The sequence below is a fragment of the Saccopteryx bilineata genome, chromosome 1 (genome assembly GCF_036850765.1).
Source record: "Saccopteryx bilineata isolate mSacBil1 chromosome 1, mSacBil1_pri_phased_curated, whole genome shotgun sequence".
Lineage (NCBI taxonomy): Eukaryota > Metazoa > Chordata > Mammalia > Chiroptera > Emballonuridae > Saccopteryx > Saccopteryx bilineata.
This window is the reverse complement of record NC_089490.1, coordinates 397,451,988-397,479,922: the sequence shown is the minus strand read 5'-3', so window position 1 is coordinate 397,479,922 and position 27,935 is coordinate 397,451,988. Positions and strand designations below refer to the sequence as shown.

The 27,935-nt window shown below is 42.9% G+C and overlaps 1 protein-coding gene and 1 pseudogene across 1 annotated transcript; both read right to left on the bottom strand.

Annotated features, from left to right (window-relative positions):
- Positions 1–10,448: 10,448 nt before the first annotated feature.
- LOC136320901 (stress-associated endoplasmic reticulum protein 1 pseudogene) lies at positions 10,449–10,865 on the bottom strand (annotated as a pseudogene).
- Positions 10,866–22,210: 11,345 nt separating this feature from the next.
- LOC136320900 (secretoglobin family 1D member 2-like) lies at positions 22,211–24,873 on the bottom strand. The gene is made up of 3 exons (XM_066254045.1): positions 24,802–24,873; positions 23,429–23,616; positions 22,211–22,290 (listed from the first exon to the last, which is right to left on the bottom strand). The coding sequence occupies exons 1-3, from the start codon at positions 24,854–24,856 to the stop codon at positions 22,261–22,263; spliced, it is 273 nt and encodes a 90-aa protein (XP_066110142.1). The 5' UTR covers positions 24,857–24,873; the 3' UTR covers positions 22,211–22,260.
- Between the last annotated feature and the right edge of the window lie 3,062 nt (positions 24,874–27,935).

The following is a 27,935-nucleotide window of genomic DNA, read 5'->3' as shown; positions in this document are numbered from 1 at the left end:
TGGCTCATGTGTTAATTATAGTAATTAATTCATATTTTTTATGCTGTAGGCTATTATCTTTTACCTGTTATTAAGTTTTTCATTGGGCAGGAAAATGGGCTCCATGAGGCTGAGAAAGAAATCCAGGCCTCTGTGGATGAAACCAGGGTATGCCACATGGGTCCGCAGGGTCTCAGCCAGGCCGCTTCATAAGCCCCTGGAGTGTTTACTTCACAGCATCCCAGTCACTGGTTCCACGAGTCCCCTTCCTTTCACCTCTCGTCCCCATGCAATCTGGCTCCACCCCAACTATTATACTGAAAGCCCTGACTTTTTATATATTAATCTGAAGAGTCTTTAAATTTAGTATATTGTTAGAGATAGAAATATTTTTTTAATTAATTTTAATGCAGTGACATTGATAAATCAGGGTACATATGTTCAGAGAAAACATCTCCAGATTATTTTGACTTTTGATTATGTTGCAAACCTCTCACCCAAAGTCAAATTGTCTTCTGTCACCTTCTATCTGGTTTTCTTTGTGTCCTTCCCTTCCCCCCACCGCCTCTCTCTCCTTCTTCGCCACCCCCCCTTACCATCACATTGTTGTCCATATACGGAGTGAAATAAGTAAAACTGAAAAAACGAAGAACTATATGAATCCATACATAGATGGGACATAAAAATGAGACTCAGAGACATGGACAAGAGATAGGAATCTTGTTTTGTTTCTTCCATATGGTTACTGATGATGTCTGACCAAAAGATAATTTTTCTTTTAGTAAATTTCAGTATCTAATTCTGGCAAGTAACTACTCAGTGTTCTTCCTATTGTTCTTGGCCATGTTCACACTGCTGGTGGCACCCTATTACTCAGGATTCTAAGCAAAATACATTAATAATAATGTGAAGGTTTATTTTAGGTCACTCTCATGCTCTCACAAGTGTACAGTGTAATTTTCTGAAAACTACATGGCATGTGATGTTGCAAAGGAGTAAAGATGGAAGCAAATATGTATTTCTTTTTTCTTCTACTGAGCCAGACATTAATAGACTTGGGGACCCAAACACTGATACTCCACCCACTAAGAACAAACACTTGAGTAAAGATCGAAGAAGAAAGAGAAATGGAAGAGGGTGTAAACCAGGACTGAAAAATTGCTGCACACTGCGTATTCCCACAACTCCTAAAAATGCAATTTAAAATAACTGCATTTTGGTCCTGGCCAGTTTGCTCAGTGGTAGAATGTCAGTTGGTGTGTGGATGTCCCTGGTTCGATTTCTGGTCAGCACTCACAGGAGAAGCGCCCATCTACTTCTCCACCCTTCCCTCTCCACCCTCTTTCTCTCTCTCTCTCTTTTCCTCCCACAGCCATGGCTTGATTGGTTCGAGGGCATTGGTCATGGGCACTGAGGATGGTGCCAGGGAGCTTCAACTTTAGGCGCTAAAGATAGCTTAGTTGTGAGCATGGTCCCAGTGGACAGAGCATCTGTCCCAAATGGAGGTAGCAGGGTGGACCCTGATAGGGGCACATGCCAGATCTTTCCCTTATCTGCTCTACTCTCACTTGCAAAAATAAAAAAATAAAACTACTTTTTTATTGAATTAATTTAGTTCACTTTAGTTGACAAATTATACAGGTTTCTGTGAGGAACATGTAAAAAATAATCTCTTAATCAAGAAAAAAAATTTAATAACATAAATTAAATCGATAATATAATCTGCTGAAACACTACTGAAACAGTTAGAATTCACAGCGTTAGCTGGAACATGCCCAGTGTACAAACATCGCTTTCATTCTATAAACCAGCTGCGGCCATCACATGACATCGTGGGGACTATGAGTTTGCTGGCAACAGGCACAGTACGAGCAGGAACATTCTGCAATATACCTTCAGAAATGTGCACTGTTTTCAGGAAATATCATAAAACTTTACTCACAGATGGGAAAGGCAGTTTAAATAAACAGAGGCACACACCTTGTTCTTTAAGAAAATTCTTAAAAATGTAAAGATGTTGACTATTCTCACATAAATCCAGAAGTTTAATCTGTCCCCACCAGAATCCTAAAAGGATAGCTTGTGCTTTGTTTTGAATTTTGAAGTAAAGTCTAGATGCCTCAAAATTAGCATATTTTTATCTATTGAATATTGGGAAGGAGGCTGACACTACACCCAGACTAATGGGTCCCAGTTCAGCTCTAAAACCTTCCACCTGTGGGGTCTTCAGCACAGTGCTGACTTCTCAGTCTCAGTTTCCTCGTCTGTACAAGAGTGATGTCACAGTGCCATCCTCAAAGGATTTGTGTGAGGATGAATGGATCAATATAGGATGAATGCCAAGCACATTGTCTGGTGGTGAATGTCTCTTAAAAAGCCCAAAAAACTAAACTAAATTTAAACACTAAGTCAAACAGTATAAATCACCTGATTCCCTAAGTCAAATATTGGATTAAGCTGACGGACTCTCCCAACAAGGAATGTTTGCTATCCTGGGTGCTAACACAGTGTGCTTCTGAATTTGGCTCTGGTTCTATAGGGATTTCTATCAGTGAAAGAAAGGTCATTATGTTCCAATCATTCATTTTACTATATTATGATCACATCTGAGTCACTGTTACTGTGACTTTCAAATCCTGAACACCAAGTATTGAAACTAAGAGAAGAGTCAGGCCGCAGAAGGGGATATGTATTACCTACCGCACACACACGGGGTCTCTGGACGCCTTCCTCAGGGAGAAGCGCTGGGCACGCAGCGTCCCTTGTGACTCAGGGGGAAATCCCTGGAATTCCCTAGGGCTTTGGACTTCGACTGGTAAACACACACCAGGGGTTGAAAACGTTTAAGGGATCACTTCTAGAGTGTAGCATCCAGTCTACTGTACCATGTACACGCGTGTGGCCGTGCCTACCGCCGTCTCTGCCTCCATTTTCCCAATCAGTCCTGCTTCAGCGTTCCCAGGACACAGACTGACCGTCCCCCATCTGAAACTCATACTCAGCACTGACTTGCGCATATAAAACACCAGGCTTCCAAATAAGGTATTGAAGCACATTTTGGACATAAAATGTTTTCTGTATGAAGTATTGTCTCATCCTTTGCTTTTATAAATCAGAGTTGAACCCTCAATTAGCTATGAATATAAATAATTGAAAATTAGTTTGAGTGACAAATTATAGTGACACAGTATTTAGTCAATAGCTTAAACAATTCAAAGAAGCAGATGACATCTCTACCATAACTTCATTCTTTTGTATCTGCACATTCACGTGACTAATCTTTTCAGAATTACACCTATAAAGATGAAAAACATAAAGACAAAATTACCTCATTTTGACCAAAAATGATATTATTGGCCTGTATATAAGCAAAGCCTCAAGCTCATTAAAAGATGCATTTATCAATAATATTTTATGTCATGTATTCAAGGTGTATCAAAAATGTTCCTGTCAGGTCTTTATTTAACTGAGTCCTAAGCATCCCTACCGGTACCATGACAGCGGTGTACTCTGTGTTATGAACGTCTCAACACTGTTTTTTCACTTCTTTCCTTGCCCGGCGCATGGTTGAACCTGCGAGATTCGTGCCCTGAGGCTGATGAAGGAAACGTGTGAGAGGCTGCACCACTCCTTCCTGCTCCCATGGACACCTGCCCGCAGCTCCCACGGACACCTGCCCGCAGCCCCCTGATGGAGCTCTGACCTCCTCCTGCGGGCTGTGAGCTGCAAAGGGAAGCCCTAGGTAGGGAAAGGCCATGGAGCAGTGGAGAGTGTCTCCTTCCTCTCCTCCACCAGCTCTTGCCATGAAGCGGTGGCACTGTGGTGGCTACTTCTCCTTTCTGTGACACAGCCTGGGGGGGAGAAGGCAGAAAAATGTCAGAGATGCTTCCTTTGCTCCTTGTAAAGCCAGCAGCCAGGGCCAAGCCCACTATCACAGCAGCCTGGCCAGTGCAGGTTCGTATTGGATTCGGACAGTCGGTAAAGAAACAATGGAGCCAAAAACTGATGGGCTGTCATCTTTAATTCTAGCTTGCACCCGGCGGGCAAGTAAAAACACACACTGGGCTCCAAAACCCACTCACATTCAGTGCTCACAAAGCCACTGACTTATCCGAGTTTCCTAGAATGAAAGGTTTCTAGCTCACCAGCCTTATTCTCCTCAGTTCCCCATCTCCTTCCTTATCCCAGATACAAACTCTGCACAAACTGACATCTCACTCAGCACTCCGCCATCTTGGCTGCTTCTCCTGGCCACTTGGCCTCTTTCTGCTCTCTGCTCTGCTCCCTCTGCTCTCTCATGCTATCATCCCAGGAACCAAGAGGGCAAGCTCTCATTCTGTCCCCATTTTATAGTGTAGATTCCAAACCTTTAATCCAATATATAAAATAGGAAAGTCTCTAATACAAAGACACTTCTCTGAGGCATGATTGGATTGTACCGCCTCACATCAAAGCGGGTGGGAAAGGCTTAATCCCAAAACCAAGCACCAGGCTACAAGGATTCTACCTGCCCACAGAGACACACATTAATATCACCTGGGCGACGGCCTCCTCGTGGGCAATGCCGTCTTTAACAAAGTGAGCAGAATATATTTTATCTGCCCAACACTCCTGAATATCCCATAATGTTTCTCTCCGTGTGTGGTGCCTTCATAACGCTGGGAATCTAGTCCAGGAGCAATTTGGGATGCAACCTAGAGTTTGGGGACCCTTCGTTCACCTATCAGATTATCTACAACCATCTCTGAATACAGTTTCAATTCTTCCTTTTGGTGCTTTTTTCTTTTTCACCTAATGCACCGGCTACAGCCACCTGCTCTGTGGGCTCTCTGGTTCTGCGGAAGTGACTGCTCATGTTCCCGGATTTACAGCTGTCCCCGTATCCATGCTGCTCACTGCTCACCACAGCCAGGCTCCTCTCTGGGCGCTCTCTGTCCCTGACCAGAGGTGGAGGGAGGGGACAGAGCCAGTGACAGAGGTGACTCAGGCAAAGCAGGGCTGAATCCGGTCTTATTTGAACATTGGTGTGTGGCCTCAACTTTGAATTTTAAAAATATATAATTTTCAATTTTTTTACCCTAAGTACAGATATCTTCAACTGTATGACTGTTGGACTCTCAGGTCCAAGGGCAGTGGCTACTCAGGTTCCCAGATCCACTGCTGTCCCCATGTCCATGCCGTGCCCTGCTCACCGGGAGCTCTCCATCCCAAACCAAAGGGGCAGGGATGGGACAGAGCCAGTGACAGAAGTGACTCAGGCAAAGCAGGGCTGAATCCTGTCTAGTTTAAACATTGAGGTGTGGCCCAAGTTTTTACTTTTAAAAAGATTTCATTTCCTTTTACCCTAATTACAGATATCATTGGTCCCTCCTTCATCTGTGTGACTGTCCCTGGTCATGGCCTGCAGGGGGCAGTGTGGTCCATCCTTTCATCCCACAGTGACAGCCAGCAGTGAGGTTGAAATTCCCTGGGAAAGAAGCAAAGTGAGTGATTTTAACTTGGACTCAGCTCTCCTCACTGTGGCCTGTCCCCACTATCCTGACATCAGGGGTGGGTGACGAGTGCCCTCTGCTCACACCAGCACGGGTCCCTGTCACCCAGCATGAGCCCTGATCCCTTCTTGGGACAACTCAGCTCCCGCCAGGGCTGACCTCTACCAGCCATATCTCAAACAGGGAACAAGGTATATAGTACCTTTTGGTTCCACAAAAGTGTTACAATGTCTATATAAATATTAAGCAAAAATGACTATAGTAGTAATGAATAAGTAGCAATAAACTAACCTCTGTGGGAAGTAAATCAGAAAAAACTAAGAACTATATGTTTCCATACATAGGTGGGACATAAAGATGAGACTCAGAGACATGAACAACAGTGTTGGGGTTACAGGGGGGGGAGGAGAGGGGCACAAAGATCATGGCTTTTCAGCATTTGCCATATTCCCCCCTTAATCTATAGACAGACAGCAAATATTTATGTATGGTGTTCCCACTATAAGGACTGCTGTCTTAGGGACAAATGCTGATAAACTATTTCAGCAGTTCCTCCTTCTTCAAAGTCTTATATGTCAACATAGAGCTCCATGTTTCATAGGACATACTCAAGCTCACTCCATGCTCCCTGGAGCTTTTAGCACAAGGGAATGCCCCCCCCTCTTTATTTATTTATTTTTTTTAGTATTTTTTCTTTTATTTATTTATTTTTTGTATTTTTCTGAGGATGGGGATGAGGAGGCAGTCAGACAGACTCCTGCATGCGCCTGACTGGGACCCACCTGGCATGCCTACCAGGGGGGAATGCTCTGACCATCTGGGGTGTTGCTCTATTACAACCAGAGCCATTCTAGCAACTGGGGCAGAGGCCATGGGGCCATCCTTAGTGCCCAGGGTGGCTTTGCTCTGGTGGAGCCTTGGCTGCGAGTAGGAGGAGAGAGACGAAGAGGAAGGAGAGGGGGAGGGGTGGAGAGGTAGATGTGCACTTCTCCTGTGTGCTCTGGCCAGGAATCGAACCCGGGAATCCTGCACACCAGGCCAATGACTCCGACGGGTCTACCATATCATGCTTTTTACTTAAAAAAATTTTTTTTTTACATTTCTTTTGAATGCTGATGAACAGGAGACACCAAATCTTTTTCACCTGCAAACTACTACCTTCTTTATTAGATCTAGTTAATAACACTGTTCTGTCTTTTTTCCAAATAGCTCCAGATATATGGAAAAGATTTATATAGGCGGATGGGGATCCTCAAACCCCTCAGCAAGATCTTCTGAGCATGGCTTTTAAGATACCTAGAGGCAGAAAAAGCCCAATAGAGATCAGGGGAACTACTAGCTTTTAGGGTACACCCTTAAAGGCTCCAATGCCCCAAAGGGGTCTCATAGGATGCCATCTGGGTCCTGCTTCAATAGTGGAAAGGAAGGTCATTGAGCTAAAGCCTGCCAGGCTTACACGCCTCTGCTGTGAGGAAACAGGGACACTGGAAGGTGCGTTTCCCCCTCGCTCCTCTAAGGGAGGAATCAGTCTCTTCCAGCCCTGCTCCAGCCACCTATGACCTAACCTTGCCCAGAAAGCTGGGGTTTGCCACTGAAGGCTGAAGGTGCCCAGGGCCGTCGACCCCATCTACGACACTGTGGACGAGCCTAGGGTATTTCTTCCAAAAAGCAGGTAAACTGATCTCATTCGCACAAGGGCCACTTAACTATGTTTTGCCTGAATAGTCAGGTTTTTTATTCTTCCCTCAAAGATCTCTGTTGTGGGTGTTGATAGTCTTATTTTCTGCTGCTTTGCTTAATATATAGTGTTTCCTTTATCCCTCCTACCTCAGTGCCCCACTCATATTTCAGGCTGGGACCTACTCCTAATTTAGAGCTCTCTTTCCTCCTTTTGCCAACTTGTATTATGAATTTACCTTTGCCACCCAGCTTAGTGTATCCCAAGGTTCTCTTTACCAGGCCACAGTCACAGAGCTCCAGGGAAAAGCAACCTGGTCTCAACTCTCCAGGCAGAGGAGAACAGAAGCTCCATATCCACACATGCTGCAAATGGCTTTTTCCAGTCTACTTGAATCATTACCAGCTAGAAGCAGCGGTCACTGGGACTTGGACATGAGCTGCAAAGTATAGAATGGTGACAACAATTCCAGTGCCATGCGGACTTTTCCTGTGGGGAACTTTCCTGGACTCCTGCTCCCTGTGACAGCTCCTCACAGACTGAACTGTGGTTGGGTTGCATTTTTCAGGGATTTGGCATGGTGATGGGGTCAACTTGGACTTGGTGAACATGTTAAGGACACTACTCTTTTAGGGATTCTTGTTGTATTGGCCAAGAGTTTGCTTAAAGGCTTTTAATCACTGTAAAAAAAAATAGAGGACTGGATGAAGAAGATGGGTCACATATACACCATGGTATACTATTCAGCTAGGAGAAATGATGACATCGGATCACTTGCAGCAGAATGGTGGAGTCTTGGTAACATTGTGTGGGGTGAAATGGGCAAATCAGAAAAAAAACAGGAACTGCAGGATTCCATACATTGGTGGGACATAGAAGCGAGACTAAGAGGCATTGACGGGAGTGAGGTGGTTACAGGGGGTGGGGGGAGGGAAGGAGGGAGGGGGGTAGGAGGAGGGGTACAGAGAGAACTGGATGGAGGGTGGCGGAGGACGATCTCTCTTCAGGTGATGGGTATGCAACAGAACAAATGACAAGATTACCTGGAAATGTTTTCTTTGAATGTATGTACCCTGATTTATTGATGTCACCCCATTAAAATAAAAATTTATTAAAAAAAAACTAACTTCTGTGGGTACATGCATCTGCCTATAAATGCCATTACAAAATATATTATTTACCGAGAACACGTTTTTAAGGACAAATGGCCACAAGTACGTAATACTCAATATGTCATATGGAACTTCCTCCTACTTTTTTAAAACACCGATGGCCCATGACATCAGTACATTGAGGCAAATAGACGCTTTTGTTGGACCCACCCCTTACATTTTACTTATCTCACACACACACACACACACACTCACACACACATGCACATGCATACATACACACACACACTTACTAAGAACTCATGGGCCATGCTCAGTTCTGGTTCTCTGACGCGTGTGCAGAAGTTTGCATTTGCTCAGATGGGCACTGGGCCATCTGGGAGGAGCCTGTCCCTTTCTGGCTGCAGTGGGCGTGTCCACAGAGCAGGAGAAGGCCCTGTTGGGCAGTCCCAAGGGGAAATAGGGCTATAGTCGCTGAATCCCCATTGCCCAGTCAAACTGGCCACCGGCTTGCAAGAGAAAAGGCCTAAGGCTTCTGAGCAATGGAAGCTCTGAGGAGGGTCGGGAGCAGGAGGCAGAGTCACAGGTGAAGCCTGATTGGGCGGCCGGGATGCCCCCGCCTCCTCAGACTCTGTACTTTGTCCACTTTGGCCCCAGTGGCCTCAGCATAGCCCTGAGCTGCCTCGGGGTAGGGAGGACACCGTTTACGTGCTCATGAGTGTCCCAGGTGCACCTCTCATCTGATGACATGGTTGGAGGTGTCAGTCAGAGGACATTTGTCTGTGTTCCTAAGAAGAGATGGTATGAACTATGTGGATTGTGCCGACAACACCAGTGACTGCCAGCGGGCCAGGCCCACCAGGGTGCGGGCAGGGATCTTGGAGATGAGGCAGGGCAGAGCCAGCTCCAGAGAGCCCGTACTGATCCTTGACGAATCGTCATGTCAAATACAAATACGTCACATCACACGCAATGGATCAACTCTGCATTGGTCAAATATGGACATTATAGATTAGTCTTTCAATATCAAAAAGGAGGACATATAGGAGGACACTTTTCGAGGGATGGTGGAACTTACCAAAGAAAGACTGTCCTCCCTAAAGAAGGACGATTGGTCACCTTAGTTCAACAATTGTCTTGCAGTTTACAGATAAAAAGACAGAAAACGAATGTTAAGCCGTAGTTTCTACCCATCGTCAGTTGGTTTCTGATCATTCCCTGTTGTCTGGGTCAAAGGATGGTTTAAAGTTAATGTGGACATCAGCATATACTGTTGTATACTGCATCCTGGAACACAAAAACAGACTCATCACTTACATTTCAATTCTTCTTACAAAGGACAATCCCAGAAAACAAACATTTTCTCTATTGTTTCCCTGGATCGGTCCACACCCAGAGGCAGAGAGCGGTTCCCTGAAGTAACATCAGAACTCTGTTCTGTGTCCTTCCTCTCAGGAGACCTCCACTGATACCAACGAGGGGCTGTGCTTCCAGCACTTTCTCCAGCGGGGATCCCTTTGCAGATTTTCGCTGCATGTTTCCAGTTCATTGAAAACTTATCCAATAAATACACTGTGTTGTCAGTTTTCAGTACCACAGCCCAATAATGTGGCAATGTGCAGTTTCAATTCCTGTGTGCACTGCTTGGTCGAACAGGGGCAAACAGACGGATGCCTGCACCCTATTCTCTTTAGGCTACAAAGCTTTCAAGGTGTTCATTCTTACAGATTTGTTTGATCTGGGGTATTTTTAAAAAAATACTTCCCCTCATCTTTAATTGAAGAGAATGTAAATTTTTTTTTTAATTTTAATCATGATAAATACACATAACGTAAATATTCCCCATCTCTGCACTTTAAATGTGTATAGTCTAGTTGCAATAAGAATATTCACCCAGCAGAGCAACCAATCTCCTAGACCAGGGGTCGGGAAACTTTTTGGCTGGGAGAGCCATGAACACCACATATTTTAAAATGTAATTCCGTGAGAGCCATACAAAATGTTTAACACTAAATACAAGTAAATGTGTGCATTTTATGTAAGATCAACACTTTTAAAGTACAATAAGTCTCTGAATTCTTTTTAATAACATTGTTGTTATTGTAATACATGAGAATGTTTATTTTTTAACATTATTTTTAAAGCTTAATCAAATTTTATTGCCTTAATCATGTGGTGCTTTTTTGCAAGTCACTGTGGTACGGACCTGAAAACTTGGAATGACTTGTGAAGAAACCTTGGAATGACAGATGAATGATGATATGAAAACTCATTCTGAGGCAGGATGATTTACTGAATTGTTTTTAACCAGGGTATCAAACATCGGGAATGAGTTCAAGTTAAAATTCACAGGAGAATGGAAACATCGTAAGGTCAGTCACTTCACATGCCCATCCTGATACTTTGAATAATCTGGAAAATTGCAGAACCACGAACAACAAAAATGAAGAGAGCCAATAACCAGGGTCTTACGGACAGACGCCTTCTCCTCCGGAGCATTTCTCGAGGTCTTGGCGACCTTGCCGCGCTGGGTGATGTTCTCGCTGTGCTTCTCGTTCGCCATGCGGATCCGTTGCTTGGCGAACATGTCCGGGGAGCCGCCACCTGCCCCGGCGCAGCTGGGACTCGCTCGCTCGCTGCCCGGTGCCCGCGCCACGGGAGGACGAGGCTCTCGGGCGGGCGCTTCCTCCGGCCCTGGGCCCGAGCGCGGCGGCTGCAGACGCGGAGCGCGGGCGGGAGGGCGCACGGACCAACGGAGAGCGTCGCCTGGACCCGCGGGCGGACGGGCGGGCGCGGGGGAGGACAGCGGGCGGCTGGCACAGGTTCGCGCCGCCGCCGCCGCCTGAGCCGGAGCGTGGAGCCGAAAAGGAAGGAAACGCAACGCAACAAGCGGACCTTACAGCCTGTAGACTCCGACTACTTCGTGTTCGGCTGCCAATGTCCATTTATATATTTTTTTATTAAAGATTTGTCTGCAAGCCAGGTGCTGCCATCAAAAGAGCCACATCTGGCTCGCGAGCCCTAGGTTCCCGATCCCTGCTATAGATTTGAATTGTTGATGACCTAGTAAACCTATCACACAATAGTCATTTTCTGTCACTGTATGTCTGTCCCTCTTTATTCCTTTCCCCCCTACCCCATCCCTATTTCCCCCTCCCCCTGGGAACCACTTCACTCTTATCTATGTCCCTGAGTCTCAGTCATATACCCCACCTATGGGTGAAATCATATAGTTCTGATTTCACTCAGTGTAATGTTCTCAAGATCCATCCATATTGTCATAAATGGCAATATGTCATCCTTTCTTATGTGAGAATAGTGTTGCATTGTATGTATGTACCACCTCTTCTTTATCCAGTCCTTTATTGACGGACACATTGATTGCTTCTATGTCTTGGCCACTGTGAATAATGCTGCAATGAACATGGGGCTGCATGTGTCGTTATGTGCCAATGTTTTTGAGTTTTATGAGTACATACCCAGTAGAGGGATTGCTGGGTCATATGATAGTTCTATTCTTAATTTCTTCAGGAACCATCATAGTTTCTTCCATAATTGTTGTACTAATTTGCATCCCTACCAACAATGAGTGAAGTTTCTTTTTTTACCACAGCCTCTCCAACATTTGTTATTACCTGTCTTGTTGATAATAGCCAATCTAACAGATGTGAGCTGGTATCTCATTGTAGTTTTGATTTGCATTTCATAAATAGCTAGTAAGGACGAGCATTTTTTCATTTACCATTGGCCATTTATATCACTTCTTGGGAGTTGTGTCTGTTCAGTACTTCCCCCCATTTTTAAAATTGATTTGCTTGTTTGTTGCTGAGTTTTGTGGTTTTTTTAAAATATATTTTGGGTATTATCCCCTTATCAGAGCTGTTGTTTGCAAATATCATCTCCCATTTAGTTGGCTGCTTGTTTTTTTGTCAGTTTCTTTTGCTATGCAGAAGCTTTTTAGTTCAATATAATCTCATTCTTTTTTTGTTGAATTGATTTCCCTTGCCTTTGGGTTCAATTCATAAACTGCTTTCTTGGCCAAAGTCCATGAGTTTAGTACCTATGTTTTCTTCTCTGTAATTCATTGTTTCAGATCTTATATTTAAGTCTTTGATCCATTTTGAATTAATTTTTGTTCAGGGGTCACACTGTAGTCAAGTTTTATTCTTTTGCAGGTGGTTTTTCAATATTCCTAGCACCATTATTGAAGATGCTTTCTTTTTTCCATTGTGTGTTTTTGGCTCCTTTGTCAAAGATGATTTGTCCATATATATTATATATGGTTTTTTTTTCTGGGCTCTTAGTTCTGTTCCATTGGTCTTTATGTCTGTTTTCTGCCAACACCGTGCTGTTCTGATTATTTTAGCTCTATGGTATAATTTGAAGTCAGATATTGTAATACCTCCGACTTCATTTCGTTTCTCCAGGATTGCTTTAGATAATCAGGGTTTTAGATGGTTCCATACAAACCTGGTGAGTATTTGTTCTATCTCTCTAAAAAATGACATTGGGAATTTGATAGGGATAGTATTCAATTTTTATATTTCTTTTGTTAATTTGGCCATTTAAAATCTGTTGATTCTTCCAATCCGTGATCACGGATTATTTTTTTATTTCATTGTGTCTTTTTCTATTTCTTTCTATAATGCTTTGTAGTTTTCAGTATCTAGGTCCTTCACATCTTTTGTTAAGTTGATTTTTAGGTATTTTATTTATTTTTTGTTACAATTGTAAAAGGAATTTTTTTAAGGTTCATTTTCTAAAATTTCATCATTGGAGTATCAGAAAGCAATAGACTTTTGTATATTGATCTTGTATTCTGCTACTTTACTGTATTGGTTTATTGTTACTAAATTTTTTTGGTGGAGTCTTTGGAGTTTTCTATATACAGGATCATATCATCTGTAAAAAGGGATACCCTACTTCTTCTTTCCTGATATGGATGTCTTTTATTTCCTTCTCTTTTTGATTGCTCTGGTTAAAACTTCCAGAACTATGAGGAATAATAATAGAAAGAGTGGGCAGCCTTGTCTTGTTCCTGATTTTAGAGGAAAAGCCTTCATTTTTTCACAGTTAAGTATAATATTAGCTGATGGTTTGTCATACATGGCCTTTATTATATTGAGGTATTTTCCTTGTATTTTAATTGTATTGAGTGTTTTAAACATAAAGGCTGTGGTGGTATTCAAATAATTTAACAACTGGTGTTCTCTACACTAGTGATTGTTTTAAGTATAAATAAAGATATATCAAAAGGTAGTTTATTATTTCACACATTTGATACTTAAGAATAATAAAAGAGGTACACAAAACTAGATTATAAGAATTTTAAAATTTTAATGAAAAAATATTACCTGACAAAAAATGAAACTGTTATTTAATATATTTTTATATTGCTTCTTGATTGACGTCCTCACTTGCAATTTTTTTCACCTATGGAAGGAATGAACATTACTACCGGCACTTAGAATTTGCTGTTGCATAGATGAATGTTAAAAAAGAGGAAGAATTTCAATTTGTGATTTCTACATTGGGCAGCTGCCCAGGCACCCACCTTAGAGAGAACCCTGATTACAAGTCACATTTTAACAACCAGTTTGTCAAACTCAACAAAGGATTAGGTGTCAGTTATGCTGAACTGGTGCAAACCGGCTGAATCTCACCACTGCATTAATGGATGTTGTATCTTATTGAATGCCTTTTCTGCAGCTATTGATAAGATCATATAATTTTTGTTTTTTGTTTTGTTGATGTGACATATTACATTGATTGATTTATGTATGTTGAACCATCTTTGTGCTTCTGGAATAAATCCATTTGATCATGATATATTACTTTTTTAAATGTGTTGGACTTGATTGCCTGTTTTTTTTTTTTTTTTTAAATTTAAGATATTTTGCATGTGTATTCTTTAGAGCTACTGGTCTGCAGTTGCTTTCTGTGTTTTTTGTCTTTGCCAGGTTTTGGTATTAAGCTTATGTTGGCCTCTTAAAATTTGTTTAGGTCCTGGCCAGTTGGCTCAGTGGTAGAGCATTGGCTTGGCGTGTGGGAGTCCCAGGTTCAATTCCCGGCCAGGGCAAACAGGAGAAGCACCCATCTGCTTCTCCACCCCTCCCTCTCTCCTTCTTCTGTCTGTCTCTTCCCCTCCCGCAGCCAAGGTTCCATTGGCGCAGTTTGCCCGGGAGCTGAGGAGGGCTCTGTGGCCTCTGCCTCAGGCGCTAGAATGGCTCTGGTTGCAACAGAGCAACGCCCCAGATGGGCAAAGCATTGCCCCTGGTGGTTGTGCCGGGTGGATCCTGGTTGGGCGCATGTGGGAGTCTGTCTGACTGCCTCCCTGTTTCCAACTTCAGAAAAGGAAAAAAAGAAAAAAATTTGTTTAAAAATTTTGATTCTTTTTCTATTTTTTGGAAGACTTTGAGAATAATGGGTACCAAATCTTATTTAAATGTTTGGTAGATTTTACTAGTGTAGCCCTCTGGTTGCAGACTTTTATTTTGGGGGTGGTTTTTGATAGTTGTTTCTATTTCCTCCCTGCCTATATGTCTGTTTAGGTTTTCCACTTCCTGACTCACTCTAGGAAGATTGTATAGTTCTAGGAACTTACCTATTTCCTTTAGGTTGTTGAATTTGGTGGCATATAATCTTTCATAGTATTCTACTATAATCCTTTTTATATCTATGGTGTCTGTGGTAATTTCTCCTTATTCATTTCAGATTTTGATTATATGAGTCTTTTCTCCTTTTCCCTTAGGGAGTCTAGCCAGTGGGTTGTCAGTTTTATTGATCTTTTCAAAGAACCAGCTCTTTGTTGTATTAATTTTTCTATAGTATTTTGTTCTCTATTTCATTTAGTTTGGCTCTAATTTTTACTATATCCTTTCTTCTGCCAACTTTGGGTTGCCTTTTTATTCTTTTTCTAGTACTTAAGGTATGATGTTAGGTTGTTTACTTGGGATCTCTTGTATCTTGATATAAGCCTGATACGATATAACCTTCCCTCTTATTACTGCTTTGTTGCATCCCAAAAACTTTGTTATGTTGTATTTTCATTTTCGTTTATCTGTATGTCTTTTGATCTCTATTTTTATTTTTTTCTTTGATCCTGTCACTTCTTAGAAGTCTTCTGTTTAATTTCCAAATTTTTGTGTGTATCTTTACTTCCTTTTTGCAGCTGAATTCTTATTTTAAAGGCTTATGGTCAAAAAATATGCTTGGTATTATTTCAGTCTTCCTGATCTTGTTGATGTTAGTTTTGTGGCCCAGCATATGGTGTATCCTTGAGAATGCTCCATGCAGTGGAGAAGAATGTATAATCTGATGTTTTGGGATTAAATGTCCTGTAAATGTATTTTATGTCCATTTGATCTAATGTGTCATTTAAGGTTGATATTTATTCATTGATTTTCTGTTTGGATGACTATCAAAAACTGTTAATGAGATTTCCAAGTATGATTGTGTTTTTGTCTGCTTCTAATTTTAGATCAGTTAGTAGATGTTTTATATATAAGTTTTGGTGCTCCCTGGTTCGGTGCATGTATATTAAGAAGTGTATGTCTTCTTGATACAATGTCTCCTTTATCATTATGAAATGTCCGTATTTATCTCTGGTTACTTTTGGTGCCTTGAAGTCAGCGTTGTCAGATATGAGAATGGTTACATCTCCTTTCTTTGGATATTATTTGCTGGCAGAATTGTTTTTCAACCTTTTTCTTTGAGTCTACTTTTGTCCGTGCAGCTTAGATGTGTCTCTTGAAGGCAGAATACAGTTGAGTTTTGCTTTCTGATCCAATCTGCTACTCTGTGCCTCTTTATTGGTCAGTTTAGTCAATTTACATTTAAGGTAATTATTGACACTTGAGGATTTCCCATTGCCATTTTATGTTTTGTTTTCTGGTAGTTCTGTGTCTTGTTTGAGTCTTCTCTTTTGTGTATCTGTAAGTTGTTTTTGTTTGGTGGTATACCATATTTCTTTCCCCTGTTTTTTCTTTTTTCTTTTTCAATTGGCATGTTTCAGTTGTGGCTTTTTCATGGGTGGTTATTGTTAGGTTATTGTTATTAAGAGAAAAATCATCACATATGTAAGAGTCTTTTGTCTTATGAGTGTTTTTGTACTCTATCCACTTTTGCTACTACAGGTTGTTATTCTATCCCCTCCTCTGTTGTTGTTATCACAGATTATCTATGTTTTTATTGTAACTTTGTTGGAAGTTTTACTTGTAGTTTTGATTTTTTTTATTCTTTGTGTCTGGTCAAATAACTCCCTTGAGTATTTCCTAAGTGGGGATTTTCTGGTGATAAATTTTCTCAGTTTCTGAATGTCAGCAAAATTTTTATATCTCTTTCATGTTTGATATAAATATTTGATGTCATATTTGATAAGAGATAACTTTGATGGATATAATATGTTCTTTGAATATTTGGGTCCACTCTTTCTGGTTTATAGAGATTCTGCTAAGAAGTCTGATGGTAATGTAATGGGCTTTTCTTTATATGTTATGTTCTTCTTTTCCTAGCTGCCTTGAGGATCTGTCATTGTCACTGACTTTGACAATTATTATGATGTGCCTTGGAGTAGGTGTGTTTGGGTTGAGGTTACTCAGCATTCTGTTTGCTTCTTGGATTTGAAGACCTATCTTTCCATAGGTTTGGGAAGTTCTCATCAAGTATTTGTTTGAATAGGATCTCCTTTCCCTTCTCCCTCTCTCTTTCTAATATACCTATTATTCTTCTATTGCTCATTCTGATGGAGTCAGACAATTCTGAGCTCTCTTGTTTGTAACACTCTCTCATTTTTTAAAATTTGTGAGTCTCCTTCCTCTTTTCTCTGTAGCATCTCTAGGTGTCTGTCTTTAAAGTCAGTGATTTTTTCCCTCTATCTGGATTAGTCTATTAGCTAAACTTGATAACTCATTTTTAAATTCATGTATTGAGTTCTTCACCTCTGTTTTTAAGGTTTCAACCTCCTTGGTGAGGTTATTAAGTAGCCTGTTGGTGTTTCTATCACTGCTTTGAATATTTTCAGAACTTCAATTTGAATTCTCTATTATTTAACTCCAAGGTTTCCATGTGATTAAAATATTTTTCTGGAGATTTTTCATTTTCTTTCTGAACTACATTTCTGTCTTGTGGAGCCATAGTATTTGACTTTTTGTTCCTTGATTGCATTTTAGAGTGGTATTGTTAAGAATACTAACAAAAAACAACTAAAATACAAAAAGTTAAAATGAAAAAAATAAAAATATAAAAATTAAAAAATAATGACAAGTAGAAAGCCCCCACTGAAAACAACTGAAAATCTAAAAATAAGAAATAAAATAAGCAAATAACTCACCCACAAAAATTAAGAATAAAAATAGAAAAATTAAAGAAAAGATAATTTAAAAGAGAAAAGGAAAAAAAACAGTAAGAACATATTAAAAAATAAAATAAAGTTTGCTTTTGAGAGGTTACTATTTTCTTTCAGTAAGTGTCACTGTACTATAATATTTAGCTAAAGTATCCTTGTATTGTCCTTCACTGAGATGTTGCTGTACCCATGATGTAAGGGGGCTATCGTTACATTGGTGGATGGGGCATGTATTGAGGATTTTATGGCTTTGTCTTAACCACTTTGGTTCTCTGGCTTTCTGGCTCTAACAATGGCGATCTTGGGCTTCCAGGTGCTTCTTCCCATGACTCAAAAGACCTAAAGACTGGATGTGTAGCACCTCTGTTCTTCACAGGGAGGGTGGCTCTCGAGAGCTAGGTGAAGGGTTTGTCTCTGCCATCCTTCATAACACGAGGTGAGTGAAATGCTGCGGGCTGCAGTTAAGATTCACTGTCTCTGCGAGCTGCAGGCAGGCCATGAGGAACGCTGGCCATGAACCTATGCTTGGTTTCTTTGGCTTATCTTCCCCTCTGCCCTACTGTCTCAATAATCCTCCCAGCATAAGGATACCCAGTCATTCTGAGTTTCCCTCTCCATACCCCACAGATAAAACCCAGAAAGCCTTAGCTTCTCTTATCCCTGTAGTCCAGCAAAGAAAGAAAAACTCAGTAACTCTAGGTTTGTGTATTCTTCTTCCAAAACCCATCTCAAAAGCATTTTATCTTCCATACCCGTTTCCATTCCATCCACCTTTTGTCCATTCCATGCATGGATCATTAGGGAGTGGCTCTAAGCCCAGATGAGGTTCCTTTACTGCATTATAGTTGTTCAATTTGTTGAAATTTTTAGAGAGAGATCAGGAGTATTTCTCATGCTGCCATTAGTCTGATGTCATCTGAGCGTATTCTACCTGCCACTGGCCCATTGAGCTCACCATTGCTAGCCTTTTCCAGTGTTACTTACTTTAAGATTCAGTAAAACATGAATGGCAAACAGTTTCATTGCACAGACTTGATTCACATAGTATGACCACCAATGTCTCTTAATCTTTACAACAATCAGTGAGTAGAGTGGTGATAAACATATTAGCCAACCTGAGGCACTTGAGAAGGTAGAAGAGATAACACTAAATGGACAGAATGCCAGGACAGTGCCATAAACCAAGGTTCTCCTGAGCAACCTGATATGTGGTCTCCCTCCCCATAAGGTAAGCATGTCACCTCTTTCCAGATGTGGAAAATGAAACAAGAGCACTCAAGTAATCTTACCAAGGCCATACAGCTAGTGGCAGGCAGAGCCAGCTAAGGAGGCAAGTGTCTAAGATCAGAGAGCTCTCAACACTACTGATCACCTTAATTTGACCCTATGGATCTTCACTTCATGACTCAGATGGATTCTTGTGACCTTGACCTGCACAGCTGCCCTATGTGGTCTCCAGGTAGATTTTTGTGCAGGCCCATGATGTTCTGCTCCAGACCTTTGTTGCACATGAAGTCTTCTCCACTGTTTCTACCTGAGTGCCTTTTGGTTGAAATTATTTATTCCCAATACCACATCAAAGACAGTCTACTGCAGATGTTAGATAGTGGTCTTGAATCTCTGGGGTCACCTTACCAAGACCCAAGGCCCTTTTGTGCACCTTTCTCCTGGTAGCCTAGGATCTGACCCCATGGTTCTTTTCTCTCTGTTCAGCTCCTAGACAGCATGACCTGAGCTATTCTGGACTGTGTGTGACAATAGTGATACAGGAGGTGTCTAATTCGTTGTTTTATAACTGATTTTTTGGACAGTTTGTAATTCTACAAAGAATTCCTGATTATATAATGTTTTTATTTATGGCTTTATTTGGAAGGAGGAATTCATTTAAAATTGGAATTCTAAATAGATAACACTCACCCACAACTCTAAACTAAGGCCTTAGTCTGCTATTGTGGTGCTAATACCATGTTCTTATTGTATTTGGAGAGAGCTGTGGGATCTCCATCAGTAGGTCAAAGAAAGAAGAAGAAGAAGTTGTAGCTTTGACATCCAGGGATGGGGACACTTCAGTCTTCTGACCTTGGGAAGAAAACATTAGCTTGACTTAATCTAATTGTTTGAGTCATAGAGATGAATTTGAAAGCTAAGTCAGAATCAAGTGTCACCTTCAGTTAACATTTTAGCAACATTAACAATGATTGATAATATTTGTTCTTTATATTGTTATTTTATTCCAAATATTCTCCAATCAGCTCTGTTATAGAACTCTTACATCACATAAGAATAAGTGACAACAGACAGATGAGTGTGCCTGCCTGTGTGTATGTCTGTGTGTGTGCCTCCTTGTGTGTATCTATCTGCCTGTCTGATAGTGCATGGTTCCTGGTGTGTCTTACAATGTATATGTGAGTGTGTGTTGTTTATGACATATAGTGTGACTGTGTAAAAAGGTTTATTTTAGTGTGTTAGAGGCAGAGATGGCTTTACTGAGCAGGGGATGGGACACAGACCTTGCCGACAAGGCTGTCAGGTGTCCTGTGCAGGGACAACATAGAGGGAAAGGCACCGTGATGGGCCTATGTGCTGTAGTGTGATCCAACGTGATGTCAAATGAATGACATGTAGACAGGATGTTTGAGCCCAGAGTCTGAGTGAGCAGGGACAAGGGGATGAAGGGGAGTCTGAATTGGGGTCAGGCCAGGCCTGTGTGCTTCGCTGGTGGGTGACCTTGTCCTCCCACGCGATTCTAGGTTGCATTTCTCAGGCTGTGGGAAGAGCTCGTGACCCTGTGTCCGCGGAGCACAGAATGTGGATGAACACAGAATGTGTTCCAGAAAATAGAGACTAATTTAAAGGGATTGTTTCCCCTGTAATCACATTTATTCTAAAGAGTTTGGACACACTTGATAATTGTAGTTATGAATTATTTTCATATTTGCCAATCATAGTTTTTATATCTATACCCTTTATAATTTGAGAAAGGGTGTAGGTCTATTAAGAAGTCCTCTTGGCCTGACCTGTGGTGGCGCAGTGGATAAAGCGTCGACCTGGAAATGCTGAGGTCGCCGGTTCGAAACCCTGGGCTTGCCTGGTCAAGGCACATATGGGAGTTGATGCTTCCAGTTCCTCCCCTTTCTCTCTCTCTCTCTCTCTCTCTCTCTCTCTCTCTCTCCTCTCTCTCTCTCTCTCTCTCCTCTCTAAAAATGAATAAATAAATAAATAAATAAATGTATCTTAAAAAAAATTAAAAAAAAAAGAAGTCCTCTTACTTGATACATTTATAAACACATGACCTCTAATATTTCAAATTATAAAAAATGTTCTAGGAAGGCTTGGCTGTGGAAGCAGTATGACTCAGTGGACTCTTAGGGTCGGCAGACAGAGTAGCTGAAGTAGCCTTATAACAGCACCAAACATATCCACACTCAAAATCTGAATGTCTCATGTCTCCTCCATTTCAACCCGGACTTTGTAGATGTGATAAAGTCAGAGATGTTGAGTTAGAATGAAGATCCTGAATTATCTTGTGACCTCTAAGTGCCATTGTATATATGAGGGAGACCTGGAGATAGTCATCCACAGAGAAAAAAATATGGCAATGTCACCTCATGGGGCAGAGATAGGAGGGATGTGGGTACCAGACCAGGATACCCTTAGCTGGAGGCACCAGGGACAGATGTTTACCTCAATGTTCTAGAGCCAGCATGGCCTCCTGACACTGATTTCAGCAGAGGTTACAGATTTTAGATTTTTATTCATTGCAGCTGGAGAAAAGAACTTAACTGAAGCAATTAAGTGTGTGGCTGTGTGTCACAACAGCCACTGGACATCAATCCCGACATGTGATATATCCATCATCTGAGTCAGCTGCCTCATTGGACGGGGGCCCATTAGCCTGGATGGGCTCATGGAAGAGGAGTAGGTGGGGAGACACTGTGCTCATCTGACGTGTTCCTCCTGCAGTGAGTGTGGATGGTGAGCATGGAGCTGTCCACATAGGAGTTGGACGCCCGTGTCCGGGTTTTAGGGAGACCCTGAGGGAGGAAGCGGTAGCCTGGTTGGAGGTGAGCGATGCGCATGTGCAGAGTTCAGGGAGTAAGTGAAGGTTGAACCCTGATATTCACTACCAGTGGAGAAGTGGACAGAGACCATGTCACATGGGGTCATCCAGGCATTGACTCCAGGATGGAGTGAGGATCGAGCAGGGTTTGTGCTGACAATGAGGGCGCAGTAGCAGCGATGCTGCTGGTGGGAACCATGTGACCGCCATCAGGCTGCAGTCTCCGCAGTCCATGCCCCTGAGGAGGACGTTCTAGTGCTTTTACCCTCAACTGCCCACCCTCGGGGCCACGTGACCAGGCAGTCTGTGAGATTATGCAGGATGGCTCCTGAGATCGAGTTCCCTCCAGGAACCCTGCACTCAGGCCGTCATATCCCTGGATGCTGGTCTCCCTATTTTACTCCTGATACCACCCACAGGCCACTTTATGATGAAACCACCCAACTCAAGGCAGAGACTGTTAGATAAAACAAAACAGGCAGCGAAGTGCAGGAAAGAAATTTATTGAAGCAAGACGTTGAAACCTTTACATTGTTTGGGAAAGTTCAGGTCATCATTGAACAACAGGGAACTCGCATGGAAGATTGTTAAATCTAACTGTTACATTTCGCCACAACATTGCTCTGAAATAAAAAAAGAAAAAAAAGAAACATCAGTCCTGAATCCCCTGCAGAAGCCATGTTAACACAGACTGTTGTTCACAACCCAGATGTGGAGGAAACTGCAACCAGCAAAGGGAAATGGAGGCACCAGGCAGGTAGCCGTGCGTGTGGGGAATTCAATAGTCCTGGTCCAGTCTGCACAGACCATGCGAGTCAGGAGAGAACCATGTCCACACCCCGCAGATAAACCCTGCGTGTCCCCAGAGAAGGGCTCAGGTCTCTAGTGGAGTGAGGAGGAGGCTCAGGAGTTGGGCAGAGCAGCCCGGTGTCCTTTCTCTGAGTCCCAAAATGAGGACTCCACTTGTCACTGAACGGGGACACAGGGCTGAGGTACAGGGACAGGACAAGAAGGGACGTGGGCTGTTCTGCCTGTAGAAGGTCCGCCTCCAGGAGTGGATATTCCCTGCATGGCACAGGGACTTTTCCACACTGAGAATCCAGCTAGTGAGGACATTTATGTGAAACCTGACTTAATTTCAGGGGAGGACGTGCTGAGAGACACCTTTACATCAGTGTGATCTCTCCAATAGGACATGATTGAAGTGTTTCAGCTCCACACGGGGCTGCAGAGGACACAGGGAGGGTCGCGGCCTACTGGCCGGATATGTGGGGTGAGGTACAGGGGTGGCCTCGGCGCTTTTTAGCTGGCAGTGCCCCCAGCAGCCACCCCTCCGTTCTGACAGAGGGCGGGGCTGGCTCTCTCCCTCTCACTGTGTCCCCTTAAGCCCTTTCAGTCCTCCCGTGAGAGTCCCAGAGACTGTGCCATTGAGTGAGGGGCCAGTCCCTCTGAGGGAACAATCGCTGGCTCTGCCCCATCACACCCTGTGGGCCTGGCTGTCCCTCTCCTCAGGACACTGTGGGGAACCTGGTGCCCAGGGAGGTGACCTGAGAAGGACAAACATGCCCAGCGCTGTGTGCAGCCTTAGTCCAGCTCAGCAGGTGTCATGCTATTTTGGACTTGATGTCCACGAGCCACTCAATCAGAGTTGAGCAGAGGGACAGCTGCCTTCACACCCTGTGTCCCCAGAGCAGCACCCTGACCTCCCTCCTGGCTGCATAGCTGAACTGCAACCTCTAGGCCAACAGAGAAAGAAATTACCCAAAATTTTTGGTATTTCACTCTGCCTTCAGGAGTCAAATTATCTATGCATCCTTTAAATTGCATAGCCGCGAAGACTGCTTCGGGAGGTGCATTGTATTTCTGAATGCTGGTATGGAAGTTGTTGGCTGTTTCCAAAAAGATCTTAACCATGTCAGTAACAAGGGCTGGACACACTTGAGGAAGTGCTAGAGTGGAAGCAAAAGAAATACAATTAATGTAAGGAAACACTTTTTTTACTTGACTTTCTGATTACAGAAGGAATAGAAACCTCCAGGGAATTGTGGTCACATCTCATTGCTGAGCCAATGACAATACTAAATTCTGGCTGTTTTACCTTTCTGAAGATCCCAGAGCTGGCTGCAGAGCAGCCTGTGAAGCAGGTTGACTGATCCCTAGTTCTGGTTTATCCTTGGTAAATTACACCTGCCACTTTCCAGGACTCTCCTGCTTTGCTGAAATTCACACTCCCTTGATTTAAAAAATTATAGCTTTCCTGTCAATAAAATGACACCTTCTTTACTGAATGTGTCCTACCAGGCTCTGAACTGACTGGATCCGACAGCAGCTACACGGAGATGGTGAGAGGGTCAGATCAGAGGCCACATGGGGAAACAGGAGGAGGTTCAGAAAGTCAGATGAAAGAGAACGAATGAAAACAAATGGGGTCAGTATCGAGGGCATGAAGACACCCCAAAGTATTGTTGGATGAACAGCCAGAATGAGCCCAGGAAAGACACATTTGGAGCCCTAAAGATGTCACTGGGTCTCCAAGTCCTGGCCGAATGCCTTGAGAACGAGCAGCACATGTTGATTAGTTGAAGGCTGCCGGTTCTCAGAGCCCCTGGGAAAAAGATCATTTAGAAATTCAAACAACACTGTCTCTTCCTGAATTTAGAACTCTTCTAAAGCCCTTCCATCCTGCACATCATGTGAGTCTGAATCCAGGAGTTCACAGCCAAGGTATCAACGAGCTCCTGAAAGACCCTGGGAAGCAGAACATCTGATGGGACCTGGAGCTGCCTCTGAGACACGTCAGTTCACTGCTCTGTCAGAGCCACTCTGGGTGGCAGATGTTAAAAGCAAGGACAAGAGGAGACTTGGGGTGACTAAGCATTTGTTCAAGGTCACAGCATTGGAGCAAACCTTCTAAGAGAGAACTCTGAAAACAAGCATGCAATGATGCTTGAGACAGTTCCAGAGCATCGGGAATTGATACAATGAGCCCTGGCTGTTGGGTGCTAGTCCACAAGTGGCAGAAGCATTTTGTATTGTGATCTGTTCACTGTCCCCCATCCTTCCCTAATAAGTCACCTAGTTGAGAGAAGGTTACTTACCCAGGCTGATGTACTTTAATTAGGCATGATACTCACCCTCAGAGCAGCCAAAGGCCAGAGTGACCAACAGGACAGTCAGAGACAGCTTCATGGTGGGCTTTGCCTTGAGTTCAGCTCTAGCAGCACTGAGCGATTAGGAGCTGGACTCAGCAGCCTGCAGAGCCCCGGGTTATTTGTACCCAGTGAGCTTCGCTGGTCCTGCCCACAAAGGATGTGGCAGGTCACCAAACCTGGATTTTAGTCCTAATTTTTCCCCTGAGGAATATTGACATGCTTCTGGTTTGCTGATCTGTGTCATCCTGGTGCCGGGCACAGAGACGAGGGTCAGCAAGTACCCCTGGGTGTGCAGGACTATGAATTAACAACCTACTCAGGTGGGTTAGGGAGCATCTTTAGTGTGAGATGATGCCTGGTGTGTCAACGCTTCTTTGACTGTGGAGGGAGAAAGGTCAGTGGGCTACTGACAATTGAGAAGAAATCAGAGGTGTTTGGTTCCCAAGAGAAAACAGTGAAACAGAAAGACTACCTACCTTCCAACTCCTAACTTCTTATTTAATCTAATGTTTGTAAACGATCAGGCGACAATTCAAATCAAATCAAATTAACTTCCAACTCTAATTTGCTGTTTTAGAAAATATCAAGCAAGATTCCACATCAAATTAGATGCTATATTGTCCTAATTGATGGTTTCACTTGTCATTTAAGAGGATCGCACCTTCTGAGTCAAATTTAGAACTTTTGTTTTTATTGAGTCGTTGGGAACAGTCTAATTTTAGAACCGACTACCTAGATTCAAGCTGAGCTCTGGAACTTTCTACCTGTAATGTCTTCTGCAGGGTGCTGACTCTCTTCACCTCAATTTCATTATCTGTAAATAAGGGTGATATCATAGAGCTTGCGTTAGAATAAATATATTAATTCAGGGAAATGTTCAGCATCGTATCTGGTAGTAAATGTCAGCTATTAATATCATGCTAAAATATTAGTAATAAGTCACACAAAATGAATCACCTTATCCTTAAGGGTGAATATCTGATTGAATCTGACTCTGCCTGGGAAGGAAGTTAGTTTACCTGAGAGGTAACACTATATTCTGAACTGGCTCTGGTTTTATTGGGGTTCTCTTAGTTAACATAACATCATTATTTTTCAATCATTTAATTTATTGTTTTAGGATCACATCTAAGTGACTTATTTTAGGATTTAATTTTCTGAACCTCTGTTTATTGGATCTAAGTGTACAGGAGGGTGTTGGGTAGGGATAGGTGTTCTCCATCGCAAGGCACAGGATCTCTGAATTTCTGTCTTCTGCAGGATGTGCTAGTGACACGTGTCCTCTGGCTGCTGTTGAAATCCCAGGGTTCCTCTAGCTCAGTCTCTAACTGGTCAGCAGGTCTGTGGGGGGATGGACACATTTCAGATTTCAGTTCTGGGACTTGATGACCTCATATAGTTTTACAGTATATGTGTCATTATGGTTACACTGGTTCTGATGTCCCACCTCCACATCATAAACATCTTTGTTCTATTTGAGAAAGACAGATGGCTACACATCATCTGTCAGCTCCTACACGGCACTGACTCTGCGTGTACGTCATCTCTCAGCTCCTACACGGCACTGACTCTGCGTGTACATCATCTGTCAGCTCCTACACGGCACTGACTCTGCGTGTACATCATCTGTCAGCTCCTACACGGCACTGACTCTGCGTGTACATCATCTGTCAGCTCCTACACGGCACTGACTCTGCGTGTACATCATCTGTCAGCTCCTACACGGCACTGACTCTGCGTGTACATCATCTGTCAGCTCCTACACGGCACTGACTCTGCGTGTACATCATCTGTCAGCTCCTACACGGCACTGACTCTGCGTGTACATCATCTGTCAGCTCCTACACGGCACTGACTCTGCGTGTACATCATCTGTCAGCTCCTACACGGCACTGACTCTGCGTGTACATCATCTGTCAGCTCCTACACGGCACTGACTCTGCGTGTACATCATCTGTCAGCTCCTACGCGGCACTGACTCTGCGTGTACATCATCTGTCAGCTCCTACGCGGCACTGACTCTGCGTGTACATCATCTGTCAGCTCCTACACGGCACTGACTCTGCGTGTACATCATCTGTCAGCTCCTACACGGCACTGACTCTGCGTGTACATCATCTGTCAGCTCCAACATTGCACTGACTCTGCGTGTACATCATCTGTCAGCTCCTACACGGCACTGACACTGCGTGTACATCATCTGTCAGCTCCTACACGGCACTGACACTGCGTGTACATCATCTGTCAGCTCCTACATGGCACTGACTCTGTGTGTACATCATCTGTCAGCTCCAACATTGCACTGACTCTGCGTGTACATCATCTGTCAGCTCCTACACGGCACTGACACTGCGTGTACATCATCTGTCAGCTCCTACATGGCACTGACTCTGCATGTACAACTCACTCTCCAAATGAAAAACAGAACTGTGAGCACTATTTAGTGGGACACAAATTTTTCTGTGAAGACTGGTTTATGTGTCTTTGCTTTGAATAACAAGGATAGACCTAATTCAGCCATGGCTGATTAGTCCTTAAATATTATTTTGATCACTTCTTGGTCCTAAGATCAAGTGTAAAATGATATGGAATGATAGATCACAATGACATTGTTAGCTCATAGTCTAAAGGATTAAGTTTAACCTATTGGCATCACACCACGACCTTACCCCTTCCTCGTCTGTACAGTCATGGGATGAGCATTTTCAGAATTAAAACCTCTAGGGATACTACTGGATTACTGTAATGAAAGGTCTTATTTTCACCAAAAATAATAGTCTTTGTGGACAGATTGAATCATAAACAGGCCTCATTCAGCTGATTATGAGATGTATTTCTCATAACATCTTATTGTAGGCATATGCCATGAAAATGTTCAGAGCTAGAATAATAATCAGAGACAGTGAGGTGCCCTAGGGCTTAAGCCCAGAGCAGATGAGAATCCAGGATCCTCTCTGACAGTGTGCATTGGAAACAGCAAAACAGCAGGATGAGACTCAGCAACACAGAATATGTTTAGGCTCTCAGAACAGAGATTAGAAGGCAGCATGTTCCATGCACTTTACTTCAGCCCCTGGAAACTTCTTCTGTCTGCTTCCTTCAGTCATTTGTACTTT